The 20,266-nt window shown below is 33.5% G+C and overlaps 1 protein-coding gene across 2 annotated transcripts in view; it reads right to left on the bottom strand.

Annotated features, from left to right (window-relative positions):
- RASA2 (RAS p21 protein activator 2) overlaps positions 1-20,266 on the bottom strand; it is a 95,193-nt gene that overhangs the window by 18,072 nt on the left and 56,855 nt on the right. For both annotated transcript variants that reach the window (XM_006907186.3, XM_015585847.2), the window contains exons 6-15: positions 20,050-20,133; positions 18,362-18,434; positions 15,116-15,192; positions 14,050-14,151; positions 6,882-7,038; positions 6,438-6,586; positions 5,665-5,779; positions 5,160-5,234; positions 4,381-4,504; positions 2,047-2,153 (exon numbers count right to left, since the gene is read on the bottom strand). In XM_006907186.3, coding sequence (XP_006907248.2) covers positions 2,047-2,153; positions 4,381-4,504; positions 5,160-5,234; positions 5,665-5,779; positions 6,438-6,586; positions 6,882-7,038; positions 14,050-14,151; positions 15,116-15,192; positions 18,362-18,434; positions 20,050-20,133 — 1,063 coding nt within the window. The remainder of the gene's footprint in view (positions 1-2,046; positions 2,154-4,380; positions 4,505-5,159; positions 5,235-5,664; positions 5,780-6,437; positions 6,587-6,881; positions 7,039-14,049; positions 14,152-15,115; positions 15,193-18,361; positions 18,435-20,049; positions 20,134-20,266) is intronic.

Raw genomic sequence — 20,266 nt, forward strand, 5'->3', positions numbered from 1 at the left:
GGTTTACTGACAATGTTAACATAACCCATGTTTTAAAATTAGTGTTCCTAAAAATTCATTCATGTGTTTATGTACATACACGTGCACATGCCTGAATTTGCCCATGTGTTTAGCAGCAGGGCAGACTCACTTCTGAAACACTTCCTAGGTAAAACTACATTCACCTATTTATTCTTTAATATTCTGCAATCTTATTTTCTTCTCTTCTATTCTACTAAAACTGGCATCTCAAAATTCAAAAAACTTCTAAATGTAAAATCCAACGACCTTTAATTGTTTCTCCTTCCTAACAACTCTGTAAATTTTAATGCTGTTTTGACAATGTCATTACCCCAAGGACCCTGGGATCATTCCTTGCTCTCAATCTGTATAATGTGAATTGTCTATACTTCTTACTTGGTACTAACCAGGTACTAGTTTTAGATTTAGATGTAGTTTTAGATTATGTATCTTAAGAATTTGCCCTATTTCCCCAATTAGAATGAAAAGGTCTTTAAAAGAAGGGATAAGGTTATACTTAAAAGTAAACAATAAAGTTATACAGCAGTATGAAGCAGTCCTTTTGCCATACTGATTGAAAGTGACTTAAATAATAGAGTTTGTAGTTAGAAGGGCTTTATTGCAACATCTCTTACAAGAACATGTAAATCTAAGTCTGAATACAAGACAGGGTCACAAGCTCAGAGGTAGGAGTTCTGTTTATGTCCAGAATGCTGCTACCAAGCTTTCGCTTCCCCCGTGTTCAGTACAGCTTCAGTGACATGGCCACATAAAGGACAACTGTGTGAACAAAAGGACACTGGCCCACTCTCTGCTGCAGCTACTCACAGACCATTTGTCCTCTGACAAGAAAGGGGGTGTTGCCGCCAGGGCAGCACAGTTTTACTCAGTTTTCTAAGTTAAAGGAATGGCTAATGCCAAGAGTGGTGGCCTTCGGAGTCTAGTCTAGCTCCAAAACCCATAGGTACTCCCAATACTGTATTAGTCACTGAGCTTCCTAAAGGCAGGGAGGTCTTCCTCATAACTGCATCCTCAGCGCTGAGCGCAATGTTCAATACAATACAGGTGCTCCCAACACCTGACTGCCTAAGAGGCAGAAAGGAACAGGGGTAAGGCTCACAGATGAGTAAGACTGAATCAGAATTCCTGTTTAATCTGGCTAAAACTGAGATCAAATCATAATTTATTATGTGTTTAACCTTGGAGAAGTTACTGAATGGTGATTTTCTTATCTGCAAATGAGGATGATAACAGAATTTACCTCACAGGGATACTGGAAGGACTAAGTAAATTAAAATATACTAAGTACTTAGAATAAAGCCTAATACAAAAGTAAGCACTAAATAAATGTTGGCTATTATTATTAGTTATATAAATCTGCAATGAAAGCAAGGAGATAAAATTATAAAATATTTGGGACATAAAAGGTTAAAAAGAACTAGCAGAAATACACTGTATGAGAAGAAAATAAACAACAAAAATAAATTTTACAATGTTAAGAAATGTAAATCTATGTGGCATAGATCTCCATTTAAACAGCATTTCACAACAAAAATATGATATACTTTTGAAAGTTTTAAATCTCGAAGTTACAATACCATCTCAGGTGAATAAAAAGTACAAATATAAAGATATCGGACAAATCACGCTCCAATAAAAGTTTCTACACCTTTCAGAAATGAGCCTCTACAAATTTCTTAGAGATTTAAAAATACCTGAAAGATTAAACTAAACCTATAGTAAACAAAAACTCTACTGTGGAAATTTACAAACATACACAACAGCAGACGGAAAACATAACGAATCTTCTTTGTACCCATCGCCAAGCTTCAATAATCATCAATATTTTATTACTCTGTGTAATATCTTTTAACAATGACAAAAAATAGAATTTTCAGCCTTCTGAGACTGAAATGGTCAAGAAAAATATCTAGTGAATTTAAGTATAAGAAAACATAGCCAAGTGAAATTGGCTTATTTTATCTTTTTTTATTTTATTAAAAATAAATAAAAATGGAATAAAGCTTTGAGAAGAACAACACTTACTGGATGATGAGGTCGCAAATGAAAAGTATGAGGTGATACTACGGCTACAGCAAAGAAACGAAGAAATACAAAGCTGCTCACTGCAGAATACTGAACATGAGGGTCATCTGCAGGAAAAAAATGGTGAAATGTCATGCACAAAAACACTGAATTAAAAAACAAGGATGACAAAGTAAAAATATTGAAGAAACATGTAAACTAAATAGGAGATCAATATAATTTGTCTAGTAAGAATTGAGTTGATGAAATGATAGTAATGATTATGACTAAATTAAAGGAAAATAGTCTATGACTAAAAAAATCTGAAAGAAATAATAAAGAAAATGAAAGGCAAAGCTGCTAGATTTTCAGAAATATTTTAATTTGGAAAAATACTCCTTTCCTCAATCTGCAAGAAAAGACTCCTGAAATTACAACCAAAATAAAAGTAGTATCTGGCACTATCTAGTGATAATAATGAATCCCTTTATAATAGAATATTGTTTTCAATTTAAGATGTTTTAATTTTCCCCTGAAAAATCTTGATAATATCAAAGGCTATGCAATAAAAACAATTAGAATGAAATCTTTACTTTAAAAAAACTTTCAATATTCCCTATAAAAATGCAGATAAACTGGTGACAGCTTGTGGCTTTGACCATTCACCTGTAGCTTTCATTTCAGACTGGAGTCAAGTCTTAACTCAACAATCAAATGATAGAGAAGCAGGTAGTGAGGGAAAGAATGTCTGGATTTAGTTTGCCTCTTATTAGTCACTCAGTAGGTAGTCACTGACAAGTATTTAATTTGTAATTCTTTAATAATACTTACTTCCCACTCATTGCCTCCTCCCCTCTTCCCAACCCATCTTCTCAGGGTGGTTAGAACAAATGAAAATATTTTATGACAACAAAACTATCATTACTGTAATCTACTGAGGATATGAAGACATATTAATATTTAAGTCAAGAAAAAGACAGTCAAAGAGATATGTTTGCATTTATTAAAAAAAACAGTAAATTGTATTTTAGTTATTTATATAAACAAGAATTAAATAGATAAAGCATATTTAAAGCCAAGATCACTGGGTAGTATAGAGTACAGTGATTACTAGCATGCTTTGGAATAGGCCTGGCCCAAGTTTGAGACCCTGCTTGCCTATTGGCAATGTCATGGACCATGGACAAGTTCCTTAAACTTCTCTAAACCTGTTTCACTCTCTATGTGGTGCAGTGTAGGTGAAATTAGGAGATGATACAGGCTAGCACTGTGACTGTTCACTCACTAAGCATTCAATGTGGTTACCATAATCTAACTCTGCTCCCCTTATTTCTGTTACAAAGACTAGATTTAGTATACTTATTTGAAATATTTGTTTGTGTCTTTATTTTAATTAGCAAAAACATCTAGGTCTAAATTTAGCTACATGTTAGCTGGAAAACTACTATGTAGCCCCACCACTTTAGCATTGGGTGGAGAGGCAGATAATACACACGTGTACACATATACACACTTAAAGAACACGAAAAAATAGCAAAATCTCTTCAGATGGTTACAGATATAAACTCACAGTTTCACACAACTGGATAAGACTGAAAATTTAAGTAGCTGCCTTACTTCTTCACCCCGCCCCACCCCCCCCCCCCCCATTACAGGCAGATCTGGAACAACAGCTATAGCAAGTTTATTTACTCATCAGAGATGCGTGTAATTAGAATAATTTCAAGCACCGACAATCAGAGATAGCCAACTCTTAATTTTATGAAATGTTTCTAAGCAAAGCCTTAATGTAGCTGCTCTTACAAAATTAAAGCACACCAGTTATTGACATACACATTTCAAAATTCTATGTATACTACAACAGAGATGTTTCTAACATCTAAAACCATCTCTGTAAAAACCTATCACCACCAAAACCTTATCATCCTCAAACTGTCAAATCTAATCAGTTTTATGAAACTAAAAATTCTATTTGAATGCATGCAAATGGAAAAGGTAGTTGGTACAAATAACAAAGGTGTCTTTGTTTATTATATTTAACAATCTCATAAGCACCTGGTATAAATGTTTATTTATAAATGTTACAGTTCTAAATTTCACCTTTCTCAAAAAATAATGGTGATTTTGATTTGCTCTTTGTATGAAGTTGTCATTTTATTGAAATAAAATAGAATGTTTTGCGATTATAAGAAAATTAAATCAAATGTTTCATAAAAAAGCTAAATCTATTTTGAAAAACTAAATAAGACTATACCTACAGACAGTAAACATTTCACATAAATCAAATACACAGTAAATCTACAAAAAAAAATATTGAAAAAGAAATGTCATGTTTTAGTGATACAAAGAACTTACTAGGAAATCTTTGAGCAGCCATTTGCCTTAGAGAATAAAAGATATCACACATTACAGTGGGGCAGCTCATACTCGATTTTATAATTGTACTGAATAACTTGTCTACATAGTAGCGCAGATTCTCCTGTAGGATTTAAAAGGTAAACATTAAGATTTCGACTTTTACGCATCTTCAACAGTCTTCCTGGAAACAAATGCAATGAAATGACATCTATTAGGCAGTCACTATCTAATAGTCTAAAGCTCTGCTTCCCTTCTCTAAACTCATTCAGCTAAAGGACAATTTACATCTGACCTCATTTAATAAATTAGATAGATTTATAACAGCTAGATATCATAGGTGAATAAATGAAATAAATGGCACAAGCAGCAGCAATTATCTATTGTAATGAACACTTGTGACTTTAACACAGTCATCATTTTCCCAGAGGCAACTATAAGTACTGGCTGACCAAGTCATTGTGCTACTTACTTAGCCTGATCAGTTTGAACCTAAAAGACTGACCAGAATAGGGATGCAACTAGATATAGCCTTACTTCACTATTGTTTACCAGAGCCAAAAGGGAGTGTCAAAAACAAAACAAACAAAAAAAGTGAAACCTGATGGGGAGATAACACTCTAAAAAGGAGACACAGGAAATGCTGCTAATGGTACAGGTATCATGCAAAGAAAAAAAGGCACTGCTTCCCTCCTTAGAGCAGTACTACAGCATAAGTGGGACACAGGTATACCTGTAAGGCCAATTTTAATGCAGTTATAAAGATAATAAGGACTTACCTTATTATTTTCTACATTATCTCCCTCTTTTAATTTAATAGGATCAATTTCACAGGATTTTGATGATTCACATATCTGGAAAATAGATTACTTTTTCATTTAATGCTCTTTTTAAAATAATTTGGCAAAATGAAAATATTATTTTTCTGATAATTATAAAAATTAAAACTATAACAAAGTTTAAAACCTCCATCCAGAGATAATGTATACAATACTCCCAAAGCATTGTATAAAAAAAATGTTTCTCATATATCTGAAACTCTAGCTAAAACAGAAATCCAATAACAAAGAAATAATTATGTAGATTATACTACAATGTGCCCTTTGAGTAAAATAATCCATTGATGAAACAGTAAATAATTTATTCTAATTTTAAAGTGTTCAGTCTTATTCTTTCAGCAATACATGAATCGATATATCATTCCCATCAACAGATCACTGGATGAAAGAGATGCTATAATAAGGACACACAAATTATTATTATCAGAGTACCAATATTCCATACCTCATCCAGAATAGGTTTTAATGTTACTTTCAGGTAGTGCCCTCCCACTATTTTCATCATTTCATCCAGACATCGGGTAGCCAAGGAATTTCCCCTAAAAATTGTGTTTGCATCTCTGAAATACAAATAGAAATAAGGTGAAACCAAGTGTAGTAAACAAAGGCTGTGAAATCAGTAATATGAGATATCTGACTTGGTCATATATAAAATTTTAGTAATCTTTACCCTCCGTTTAAAAGTTTGCTGCCATTAGGATTTTCAAACTTACGAAAACTTACTGAAAATATAAAAGTAAGTTAAGAAAAAAAGCAATTCAAATTTATGAACTGCAAATGTGTAATGTGTGTATGTGTGTGTGTAAAACACCAGTGTTATACTACGACAGAAACGGGAAGCCACCCGACTGCTTTTTATAATGTCACACCTGTGGCATATAAGGGTGCTACATAATGGGTACGGAAAAAGGAATTTCTGATGTAGTATTTTCTTTGTGACATGTGAATCATTATAAGAAGCAGCAAAGACTAGTAACAGGAAATTGTGCCACTGAGTTAAAAGAAAAACAAAAAAACTGTCATTAACTGTTAATTTTACAGTTGGTGGATACTGTTTGCTAACTTAAAGAGCTACCTTTTATTATATGTTAAGCAGTCCTTTCCAGACTATGCTATAGTAAGGCTAGTCAATACAAAAGAACTAAGATTACAAAAACAATGTGACAAACGAAGGGCCAAATTCAACAACACATAATTAATACTTAATATAACTCTTACTGTGTATCCTTCAAGTCTAATTCAGCCACTGCAGTGGCAAAAGGAACAAGTTTATCATGGTGCAGCAGCAGTCGTACAAGGGGCAAAACAGCATCATTTTTATCTCGACACATTTCACCCAAAATGTAAGCAGCTGAGGCAGATACTGGCTAGAATACACAAAGGCAGAAAACAAGCACAAAATTAAGGAAATACGATTAAATGTTCAATCATTAGCCTGTAAAAATAATTCAAATACGTTCATTAACTATCGGAGATGAAATCTGGAGTACATATTGGAATCATAGTACTGAGGTTCAGATAAATTAAATATGCATACACACATACTATATATGTATATTACTGTTTTAATAAAGCTTGATGCCCTGAAATCTTTTCCTTATCACTTACAGAATTCTTTTAGCCTTTTTATATTAAATCATACACTTAAAATTTTTAAAGTACCTGAACATCTGGTGATTTTAGCAGCAAAGTTTTCAAAGGACCATAGTACTCTGAAGGAAGCACATAGTCTTCTGTATAACATATATTTAATCGAAGAGACCCAAGGTCATCAGTTTTAGATGATTTGTTTCCATTGTCTCTTGGTTGTAGCAAATACCTAAAGTAAAAATACAATCAATTCCATGTCATGGTAATGAGCATTCAAGCTAGTGAGGTGAGTAAACAGCTAAGCAATAAGAAAAAAAACAAACAAACAAACCAAAAAGTCAACTTAATATTTAAGGTTAAGGTTAGGACGCTTCATAAATAGCAGACTATTACCTTCAGATTAATAGTTGTATCTTGAACAAGAAAGCTATAAATAGATTTTTATCCAGGAAATCATAAGTATAGCTAATACAAAAATTAAGATCTCAAAGGGGTTGAATAAGAGTTTGATTAGCATGCAGGTTTAGAAAAACGAATAAAAACTAAAACATTTAAAATCCAATGTATTACCAAAAATATTTTTTTACCAACTAAGAAATATCCATTTAGTTGAAATAGACATACTATGCAAAAAGATATGAGAGTTTGTTTTAAAATAAATCCTATATGTAAAAATTTGAATATTGGCAAAAGAAAACGTAAAACTAGACACAGCTTTAAATAGTCAAGGAAAGAGAAATGTTTAGAAATCAAGAGACGTTTGTAGGACCAAAACCAGAAATCTAATAGTTACTGTTTAAGACTTTTTATCGTGGAAAATTAAAAATACAAAAGTATACAGAGTAGTATATTGAACCCCCGCCCCCCCCATGTGCCTATCACCCAGCTTCAATAATTATCTTAAGGCTATTCTTGTTTCAGCCATACCTCCACTGACTCCTCTCATCCCACTAATGTGTTATTTTAAAGCAATTTCCAGGTGTTTTTAAATTTCATCTGTATTTCAGTACATATAATTATATAACTATATATATAGAAAACTTTAAAAAACCATCATTAGCTAGTCAGTATTCAAGGTCTTCCAAACTTATCATAAAGTTTTCTACATTTTGTTCAAATCCAAGGCCCAGAGATTGTAATAAGTTGATAAGTTTCTTTTAATCTATGGATTCCCTCTATCCTCTAAGAAATCGGGTAGTAGTTTGTCTTAACAAAATTTTCCACATTTGAGGTTCTCTTAACTCTGTCTCCATGATGTCATTTAACGTTATTTTGTCCCCTCTATATTTCTGTATTTTAGCAGTTAGATCTAGAGGCTTGGTGAGATTAGATTTGATATTCTGCCAAGAACATTTTACTGATAGTGTTGCGTGGTTCCACCAAGAGGCACTAATGTCTGATTGTTTCTCTCTTTACGATATTAGCAGTCATTGATGATCACTGCCTAGTGTCACTAATTATCGCAGCCTGCGAAATGACAATTTTATAATTCTATCATTCCTCCTTTACTTATTAGCTGAAATTTTTTTTTATGAAGCCAGTAGTTTGGATATTTACTTTTGACATTTCGCACTTATGGCCTCCCCAATAGAAGACTATCTTGTTTAAAAATAGAAGGGTTTAATAAAATATTTATTAATTAGCTTTGAGAATGATAGGATTAAAAACATAAATTAAAATTAGAGAATCAACCAAGCAAAATATAAAAGATGAGGGGATGGTAATACAAGGAGAAGATATTATTCGGAAATTAAATCACTACCCACAAAAGAAGAATTCCTATCTTGGAAGACCAACCTTCAGAATGTCTACTCTCTGATTTGAGAAATAATGATTTATACAGATTACTTAAAGAAATAATTGCAAATAAGCCTATCGGCAAAGGTGACTCAAAAGCACCTCTAAGGGAAGCATAGCTGGCTGACCATCAGGCACCCGGACAAGGGCATTACTTGGGGGCATTTCCCACAGTCTGGTGTATGTTCTGTAGCCTTGCAAATTCAAAAACCCAGTTTTATCAGCTTCTAAAAGTGACCTGAATTGCAATGACTGAGCGGAGACTGATATATTTAAAGTAGAGAGTCGATTACTCCATTTATGAAAAGAAATACAAGAGTCAAGTAGCAAAAATACCTGTACTTTTTTGGGACCAACATATTTTATTATGGAAATGTTCATTCACAAAAGTAGGGAGAAGAGTGATATTGAAAACAAACCTTCTCACCATCACCCCCATACACTTATTACTCAGCTTCAGCAATTATCACCATTTCCCATGGTATTTTCATCTATATCCCTCACTTCAACTGATACACCTTTTTTACCTGTTAACATAATTTTTAAAATCTGTTTAATACATATTTTAACCTGTTGGTAAGCTATCTGAAAAGCCAAATTGCCAGAAGGTTCCGTGGTAAGCACACAGATACAACACAGAGATTTAAGGAATCTTAGAATTTCCCAGCTAATTGTTTTGCTGAGGATATAATAATGCCTCTAGAGCAGGATTCCCTTTTTCTCCTTGACTGTGCTCAAATGGGCAGTAGCCACCAATGTTTGTCTTTTGGGGATTTTTTTTTTTTAATTGTTCTAATTTTCCCATTCTAACTAGTGTTTTCCATACATGGTTAAAATAAAATTGTATTACAGTTACAACCTGGTTCTGCTTCCCTGACACTGAACCTACCTATCTTAAACAGTGTCCCCATATTCTTCTGGTCAGAGTTCAGAACCTGTTTTGGTTTGTTCTATAGGAATTTTACTCAGAGGGCAACTTTAATTCCTTTACCTACAAATTACTGTAAGAGAGAGTATGTTTTATTCCTCTGTTTCTCTCATAAAAACACAAAGTACCAGCAAAATAGGTCTACGATCCTAACATGGCATGTTCTTTGCAGAAGGATTAGGGTAGTGCTATGCTAGTTATTAATTTTTATGCATACACTGCTTTAGGATGCTCGAGCACTCCAGAAGGTCTTGCTTTGCAACACTTTTTAAGCTTGTCTCCTTGAGTTTCTTTAGCAGGCTAAGAAATCCCTCTGGACAAAATATCTGTTTGTTTGTACTTGGAAAAAAAATACAAAATTTCAAAATATATCATTGGCCTCCTACCCACTCCTTGAAAAGATCATTTTTTTAATAAATAGGGACCACTTCAATTTTTTTAAATAATATTTTATAGGTAAAAGGAACTCAAATCTTTTCTGACAGCTTAAAACATTTTTGAGTTTTAAACATATTCATAAATATATATGTCAAAACACAAATTTATTATAGCACATTGGTTAAGATCACAAACTTTGAAGTCAGAAAGTTTGGTTCAAATGCCAGCTGTGTGACGTTGGGCAAACTGCTCACCCTTTCTGTGCTTTTTTTCTTACCTGTTAAAGAAACGGTAATAAAAGTATCTGATTTAATACTTATAACAACTCTAAAAAGATTCTATAAATAAAGCACTTAGACTAGCACCTGGTACACAGTAAATGCAATGTAAATGTTATTTATATAACACATATACACATAATTGTTACTACATAAGGAATCTTGTATGAATTGGATGAAAAAAAATCTCAAATATATTTTATTTTTCGAATGAAGTGTTTTAGTTTGAAAAAATAAGAAACAGGAAATAAAGAGAAGTTATTAACTGAAAGTGGCAGGTGCTCTACACATTTCTTTCACTCACAATTAGAGAAGCATAAGAGTAATCCTTATGCTCTCAAGAGTCAGTACTTTTGATAGCCCTTTGATAGGAAAAAACAAAAAAACCCAAAAAACAAAAAAACAAAAAAAAAATCATCTGAAAATTTTTAACCACAAAGTCTGTATAACTGAAATTAAAGTAGGCAGGCAAAAACTACAATTGGTTGTTCATAATGCTACATAAGCTGGAAAATAACTGCTCAGAGGCAGCTATACTAATACTTGCATGTTATTTCTGGTTCCATAAAGATAACCATTATGGAACCAATTTACGGATAAATTTAGTAATGAATTTTTGCTAAAGATAAGAGATTAAAGATTAAGTGTCAAAAATGGCAAACTAGGAAACCAACTCATCTCAAGTAAAATATTAACCTAGTCTGAAATATGTATAAAGTACTTATGTTACAAAAACCCCCATTCATTTGTCCATTTACTATTTAAATCTTACTTTCACAGTCTTAAAAATTACAACATCAAAAGATATTTACATCTATTTTCTTAATGTACATTTTTACAACACGGATTATTTGGGGGGAAATTATTGTACCAATCTGTATAATCACACAAAGGTTTTCTTCATATTAAGTTCTCTACCATTGAGATAACTGATGAAATGTGACTGAACTAGATTATCTGTAAGGTTCTTTTTCTTTCAAACAATGGAATACTGGTGAGAAAAAAAGGATGCAGAATTTCTATATGTATCAATGTGGAATAATGGTGCTGACAGCAGTAGTAACTATAATGATAGCATTTGTGGCTTACTTTGTGGGAACTCATTTCATCTTCTAACAACTTTGGGAGGCAGGTACTATTTGTATTTCCCCAATTTCATAGCCAAAGAAATCAAAGGCAAACAGGTAGAGTAACTTGTCCAAGGTCACACAGTTAATGGCAGAAATGAGATTTGAACCAAGGCAATTTGGTTCCAGAGTCCATATTCTTAACTACTATCAAGAGATAACAAATATTTATTGAGATTCTCTACTAAATTGCTAAGTGAAAAAAGCAAGATGCAGAGTAGGATACAGTGTATGTCCATTTGTGTAAAGAAGGAGAAAGAAGGATATATATGCATTTGCCTATATATACATAAAATATTTCCAAAAACTCAAAACAATGGCTGCCTCAGAAGAAGGAAACTGAGTAGCTAGGGGACAGAGGTAGGTGACAGATTTTAACTTCTGAACTTTGCACCATTAAGTATATTAATTATTTTTTTTAAATCAATAAAATTCTATTATCTACACAGATTCAACTTAAAGGTGGCTAATTACCAATACTAATAAGCTAATCCTAACATTTGACAGAAATTTCAGAATAAATAACATGCATGATTACTAAGGAACTGAAGAGCGAAGAAAGGAATGGGAAAATGATTGAATCATGTTTAATGAGAGAATAAAAAGAAAAATTTGAACCACCAAAAATCAGTTTTCAGAAAAGGATTATAATAAACAAATACTAAGTAGAAATTATATGAAAAAGCAAACTGAAGCTTTTAAAACAATAAGATTGCATTACTAATAATTATTCTCTTTCCTAATATCAAGATTAGAAAGAATATCTGCTTGAAATTTTGAAGGTAAACAAAGCTTTTCTGGAGTGTTCACGCAGTTACCATCAATTCCACAAGGGGATGCTACAGCTCTACAATTGACAAAGGAGGCTACGAGTTTAATTTCAAATTACAAGGAAATGGCATTCACATTTCTATAATTCTTTACATCTAAAGAAATGGAAACGAATTAGCAGATGTATCTATTTCATGGTGGATAAATTTTAGCACTAACACTTCTGGCATGTTAAACTATTTTAAAATACTATTGGCAAAAAAACAAAAACAAAAACAAAAACAAAAAACCAAAAAAATACTATTGGCAAAAAAAAAACAAAAACAAAAACAAAAAACCGCTATAGAAATAAAATGAATTTCTATTTGTTAGTGTTCTTACATCCTGCCAAGGTAGCTGGACAAAATTTTGCCAAATTTGGAGGACAGGCTATGTGGCACATTTCGTGTTTACTTTGAGGGGCTCTGGGAGGCAAAACAACTAACTTTTTATTTTATACTAAGCAGGCATATAATTTTAAAGACTTAAAAAATGGAAATTTTATAGGAATAAAATGAATTTTTATTTGTTAGTGTTCTTACATCCTGCCAAGGTAGCTGGACAAAATTTTGCCAAATTTGGAGGACAGGCTATGTGGCACATTTCGTGTTTACTTTGAGGGGCTCTGGGAGGCAAAACAACTAACTTTTTATTTTATACTAAGTAGGCATATAATTTTAAAGACTTAAAAAATGGAAATTTTCATTTTAAATGTATGTTACTTTATGAAAGGTGGAAGAAGACACGTAGGGTGAGGGGGTGGGGGTGGTGGTGACAGGCCTCAAATTTTATCAATTTTTTAGAGGGACTAAGTTTAATTTTGCCCCTTTGTGGATGCATTTCAGAAATTATAACATACAAAATGCCACCATAAAGACCAATAAATCTTAGATGTGCATTAGCAAGAGGTGAAAGTAAAAATTTTGAGTTTAAAATCAGTCTTTTCAAGAGATAACTGCTCGAGGACAACAGACTCCAGAGTGACAAATGTCTGATGGCCAATCAAGAGAGGCAGGCTCTTTTAAAAACAAATGAGGTTGGTGACCACAGTAAGAGACATCTAAACACTCAGTTTCAAATTCCTCTTCATGGCAACTGAAACTGAGTTCTAAAAAGTGGGCCTTAAAACTTAGCAAATGAGAAAGGCATATTCTTTTCATACTCAGTTGAAACCCGTCTAGCATGAGGGCTGTGGGGCAACCTATTGGAAGGGACAGGATATACAAGCTTTTAAGTGCTGTAGACAGAAAAAACAAAAGCTTCACACTGATTCTGCTAAGGAAACTAATATCAATTTAATGTCTGAACATTAAATTTAATTTAATATGTTTGTCACTGTTAAGAATCATAAACGGTAAAATAATGTTGTAACCATTCTTGAGCCACCAAAGCTTCTGAAAAGTGCATTAATTGAATCAGTTCAACAACGTAAACCCTCGACATTTAGAAAATAACACCAGGGCCATCCATAGTGCATTTCAATGGGGTGTAGTGAAGGAAAAATCACTAGTTAGATAATGTAAACAGCTAATTTCCTACAATAAACCCTCTGCCTTCAAACATCCACAGTTCCTAAAACCATTAATAAAGCTTCTGAACTGCAGATGTTGATTTGTGAACAAGCATCTTCTGCCATGGGAATCTCTTATGTAACATTTTAAATGTTTTCCATTTTCTCCTTACAGACAGGATTTAATTTTTGAACAGAAAATATTCCTAGATAATTCAGTTCTTTTGTCCCAGTACCATAGGTCAAGTCATAAAACTATTAATGTATTTATGTTTCTGCAACAATAAATTAATGACTATATCAATTAATGACTTTTGGCTTATTCCACTACTAGTTTAAAGTGTGCTTATAGTAAGCATTTATTTGCACATACAGTATGCAAGGGAGTACATTAGAATGTTTGTCTTCTTACCAGGCTTGATGAGAGGAATCATTTCTTAACACGTTCACAGGAACCTTAATCTCACCTAGAAAAATATCCTGGACCAGGTTTCCGTTGTTCCACAAGTCGATCCTAAAAATTTTAAATTGGCTTTATTTCTTGCACACAATGTTTAAGAAAACACACAGCACCAAGTAGCTTCAAATTGATTTGTATTATAGCATTATTTTTACATGCTTAAAAGAGATGTTAGCATTATCATGTATCTCACTATCTAAACTAAGCAAAATACTGCAGTAGCTTTTGTTGATAAGCACAGAAAGTAGCTATTTTAAATAGTCTAAAAGAAAGCAGTTAAGTTTCTTAGTTTCAAAGTTTAGGCTTTATTTTAACCTCTGGCAATAAGAACTATAGAATTACTTTGTTGAATCTGAGAAAAGAAACCAACCCAAGACTAGTTTCTTTCTCAATTAGAAGCAGTTAATATGCAAAGACAGGTAACTTAGAAAAATACATTACCTGATCATTACAAACATGTGATTAATACATCCTTTAGATGAACACACTGTTAACACCACAGCTATACATGCATTTACAAAACCTTTCCCCTCCCAAACAGCATAGATATTTAAGACCTAGGAAACTGCACAAACTTCAAACACATGCACCTGTTGAATTATCTTACGAGACTTCTTACCTCACTGAAATTTCTGTTAGACAGCAGATATGTTAAGAAGAATAAAAAAATTATTTCTAAATTGGCTAATATATAATTACTTTTCTATATATTCTTTGTATCCATTAGGCTATGATTCGGAAATTTAAGAAGCAATTAAACTGGGGGGGGAATTAAAAACATAAAATTGGTGAAAATTAGTTCATCATTGTTTATAAAATAAATATACCTTGACTATTTCTGTAGAGAAATTAGATTTTGAAGATAATTTGGATTTAAATTAGATGCATGTTCCTCTAAATTTCATCAACCAACTTGCTGAAGAAAATTCTATTAAGCTTAATTCATGTTTTCCAGTTAATTTTCGGATTTTCTTTTGGCACAGAAAAAGGTAACTTTGTAAAACTCCAAGATGCATACCTAATTTCTAGCTTTTCAATGTCCTCCTCTTCTACCTGGAACTGGGATTTTCTGGTGTAACTACTGGATCTGGTTACCTGTAAACAAAACATTTTAGTAAAAAAATTTTTTCAAATATCTTCTTCCTACATGAACTTAAACTATCATCCCTAAAATGTTCAACTGTGTTTTATTACAAACAGAGGAAAATGCCTACGTAATATTTTACCCAAAAGTGGCTACAGAAGTAGCAGGGAGGTAAGAACAAGGTAGTATAAAAATATAAAATACAACCCAACCCTGTCTCTATGCCCTTCCTTATCAACTCAACATAAAGCAACATTAGACTCTCTAGCTCATCTGTAATCTGGTGGTGACTCAAAGGGTAAAAGTGTTGTATTTCAGTGAACCTGCACATGCTTAGAACTGTTTGAAGACTTTCCTGTATTTCTCAAGATACCAATGCCACTCTTACACTTCCTTCTCACATTTTTACTGAAAATATCAAGGCCATTGGCAGGAACTTCCTCAACTACCATCCACCTGAACATGTTCATTCTCACAGACGCCCTTCCACTTAATGAGTTTTCTCATTCTCTTCTAACAAGATATGATCATCTTTTCTAAGACTCCACGCACACATAGTATGCAGCAAGCACTTGATTTAATTACTGCTTTCTTTACCAGCTTTTCACCTCACTCAAGTCTAAGAAAAATTCTCCCTTTAAACTACAGTCTTCCTCTTTCCTTTCACAGACAAATATCTCAAACTGTAATCCATCCTTAAAAGCCTTCACTTCCTCACCACCCACTCACTCACTACAGTAACTCCTCATGATCTGGCTCCCTCACAGGTCATCCGCCTAAAATCCTACTTTTCATCGCCAAGTCTGATGATCAATTCTTAGTTCCCACCTTCACTGACCCCTCTATCTGAATGAGTGATCATACAACTATACCTCTTCTCCCAGAAACACTCTCTTCTTAGAGTGTGCCTACGCACTATTCTGGCAACCTTCTGCTCTCTTTGCTTCTTCCTTTGGTACCTCTTTCCATAGTACCTATAGATATAGGTTTTCTACAAGGTTTTATTTTTTATTTTGCTCTAAGGGACTGCACAGTGCTGCACAGTTTACAAAGTGCTTTCACATCCATTATCTCCTTTGTTCATCAGATCACTGCTTTGAAGCAGGCCACGTTAGATTTATTATCTTCATTTCAAAAATGAGGAAGCTAAAATACAGAAATTGAGACATGCTCAAAGCTGAATACCTACTAAGTGGCAGAACTGAGCTTCTTCACTTTTCTCCTTCACCTCTACTCCCTTGGCTCTCCTAGCTCTGTAAACACATCTTGAGTCTTTAGATGCAACCATCACCCATCTTCAGTTTCAGTCATGAACTGCCTATTGGCGAGTTTTACGTGTCAGACCTCAAGCTCATTATGCCCCAAAACGAACCACTTATTTTTTCCTTCTTTTTCACTTTTCTATTTTTCCAAATTTGAAACCACGAAGGATAACATTTGACTCCTCTTTTTGTCTTTTCTTCTATAACAAATTCATTATCTTACCCTCTGAAGTTTCTTTCTCATTTGTCCCTTACTCTTAAATCAGACCCCCTTTCTCTTCCCTCCCACTTTTTTTTCCTCAACAGCTAAACTACAACAGTCTCTTGATCTCTGTTCTCTCTCAATCATTTGGCCCACAGATCATAGTTAATTCTTTCCAAAACAATCATTCTTATCCACTTCTGGGCTCAAAACATTCAATGGCTAATATTTAAGTATCTCAGTCAGGCACTCAAAGCCTTTCATTTGTTGGTCCTACTCTATCTTTTTAAGCTTAGTTCCCATTATTCCTTTACATAAATCTTCCAGTCAAATCATACTTGCTATTCTTTGAAGATAATTTTCTGCTCTTCTTTCTCAGTCTCTGCTCAAAATGTTCCTTTTCTCTAAAACTCTTTTTTCTCTGACTTAACTCAGCTGGAGCCAAGCTGATCTAACGCCCCCAATATCACTGCATTTTACTGCTGTGTGTATGCATGCACGTGCATGCTCTGTGTCTCTTGCTCTACTAGGGGACAGAGATTTTTATAATCAGCTCAACAAAGTGCCTTTTGAATGAATATTCCAAGGCCTAATAGGTACGCTTGGATACTGCAAGCAGGTCAGGCCTTGAGTTGTGCCTTCCTCGTTTTCTCCAAGCTAGATGTACAGCCATTAATAAACGCAGAACAACTGAACTAAGTCCCTAGCTAGGTAATGGAAAAGTCTCACATTGCTGCATTTTCTTTTGCTTTTCCTTCTCTCTTGCCTCCACCTGCACAATTCTTCCTACTTCAATTTTAGCATTCTCTTCAACCTGTGTTCCTTTATTTAAGTACAGAACCAGGAAAGGCTAGATATGCCTCCCTCTATCCACTTTGAAATACCAAGAAAAACATACACAAAAGAAGAAAAAACACAAATATAAATCTTTTTTTTTTGAATCTTCCCTATACATTAATCTCAACTGCAACATGTTCTACAGTTAGAACACAATTTTTTAGAATAGTTTGACTTATTTTGATTTTTTTCCTATAGTTTTCAAATAATATCAAAAAAAGATTTAACAAATTTAAGAACTGCTCCACAGTAAAGAACTCCAAAGCACTGTATTTGGGACAACTTCAAGGCAGCTGAAGATTTCTATGAAAATAATCATGTGTCCATAGGGTGTACTTTACAGTCTCAAAGTATTCTCACATTTGGGCCTCATAAACTCTATCAGTTAGGTAGGGCTGCTATTATTTTCTCTTACAAAATTATCTTTTCATAAGAGAAGAAACTGGAGTCTCAAATTCAGTGATTGTTCGAAGGCAACTGGCACTAGAACTCAGATCTACTAAGTGATTCTCATACTTACTTCACTAGTGGTGTTTAAACAATACTCTGCAGAAGAGTCCTGTGGCCACTGTGTATCAGGTGGGTGGGTAAGGGGCTGGACAGGTGAGGGGGTGTATGGAGAAGGGTGTAATATTGAAGATGACTGGAGAGTGGGTGTGGCCCTAGACCTCTCCATCTCCAAATCAATCAGAGCTCTGCCTTTGTTTTATATATTGGGCCTCCACTGCATTACACGACGGTTTTACTGCTTTCAGGAGAGAAATGCTTAACTGCATTAGTTGATAAAATGATTACTATGGCCATAGTTTGAAAAAAGAAGTAAACCAGCATTCAGTATTAAATATTCAATGTTAATATTTATATAAAACAAAAAGTTACCTCAAAATAAAAGATTTCATTAAACTGCGGATTGCTTGTTTTCTTCTTTACTTTTGTCTTCTTTTGGTCATTCCTGTTCCAATGTGGTAGAGTTTTACCTTGTAGAACTTAACAGTACACAATTATAAAACATGCTATTTCCAACCAGGGAGCCTGACCTCTGTTTAACTGTTGAGATGACTCAGGGAAGACTGTAGTTTTAAATTTTTCTTGGGGAGAAAAATTAAGGTGTCTCTAAAAACTCAAAGAATTCATAGTTTTGTATATCTGATATAGGCCAAGATTATATTATTCTCTCTACGGCTATACTAGACTGACTGCCAAGCTTACTTCAGGGGTTTTTAATAACATGTTCTCTTATATAAGCAAGTCGGAATAAATGGCAGAAGGAAGACAATGAGATCCAGAGTACCTTTATCTATGCTGGAAATACCAGAGAATACAGAAAGTGATCTTAACTTAGTTTACCTCTTGGGCTTCAGCTACCGTGTGGCTTTTCAAAAAACTATTTATTTTGAAATAATAATAGATTCAGAGAAGGTTGCAAAGAAAGGGAAGTCCCACTCAGCCTTTCCCCAGTGTTAACATCTTATAAAACTATATCACAATATCAAAACCAATAGTGATTTTAAAAGACAAATTCACATGCCAAATAGTTTCTACCTGCATGATAAACAATTACACTTAAGAATTTGCCTGTCACATACAGATTATAAACAAAAACAAAAATAAAAACAGCTCCATGTGGTTAAATACTTTTAACATGCAAGACTAAATCCCTCTGATAGCATGATATAGGACTAGTTATCTCCTTTTAAATTTAAAACCATTTCTAATAATAGCATACTATTACTTTAGCACCCAATAAGTATCCGACATATGCTATGTATTTTATATACATATGTACAAATTCATTTTTCGAAGTAACCTACTGGTGATTTTCTAAAAAATAAGAGAGCCTTGGGTTGGAAAGGAATGTGGGTTTGTGCATGTTGTGTTTGTGTAGAGAGAATACTGTACTTTTTGTACTTTTTGTTTCCTCATTCTAAACCTTCAAGTTGTAGACAAATTTTAGACTAGTTTAGCTCTGGAAAAAAATCATAATAAAGTTTTAAAATATTACAAAGTGCTTTTAGTTTTTCCGTAAATTATCCTGAGTAATTTAAATCCATGATATGGTGTACTTCACCACGTTCTGGTATTTCAGCAGTTTGTCTACAGCTCAGAATTCTCTCTGTAAGAGCACAGATGCCATGAGTAGAAAAGGCATTTTTAGTCATGAGCTGCTTTCCAGATAAAAATATGGCATCTGCTTTATTCTGAGCTAGCATTTATTAATTCAGGATTTTATCTACATAAAATCTAAGACATTTACAAGTAGGAAGGCTGATGAAGAATGACTATGATCATGTTTATGTTTTAAAGTACATTTAACTACTATAATACTGATGTTGCTCCCAATAGCCTATCAGTCTGGCAGACTTGAAATGGCATCCATTTTCTTTCTACAAAAACAGGACTCCCTTGTTTGCAAGTGTGTAACAGAACTCTAAAGATTTTTCTTTCAAAGCATTCATTACTTTGTGTCACAAATAGCTATATAGCATTTGCTCTTAGAACCTTAATTTTGTAATTCTTATATCGACCTTTAAAACTTAAAAATCTAGTAATAATGTAATAAACATTACCTAGAAGGGCCCACTAGAGAAACTGTTGCATAAGGGTCACAGCTCTGTCCATTTATAAGAGGCAACCCATGGCATGCCTTGATGCTAAGGAAGAAGAAAAGAAAATTAACATGATGTTTAAGTTAAATAACATAAAACATTGTCTTTAATACAAATTAATATATTAAAGGGTTAAAATTGTTTTCCACATTTCTCTCTGCAGTTGTATGCCTATGTA

Source organism: Pteropus alecto, unplaced genomic scaffold, assembly GCF_000325575.1.
Source record: "Pteropus alecto unplaced genomic scaffold, ASM32557v1 scaffold92, whole genome shotgun sequence".
NCBI lineage: Eukaryota > Metazoa > Chordata > Mammalia > Chiroptera > Pteropodidae > Pteropus > Pteropus alecto.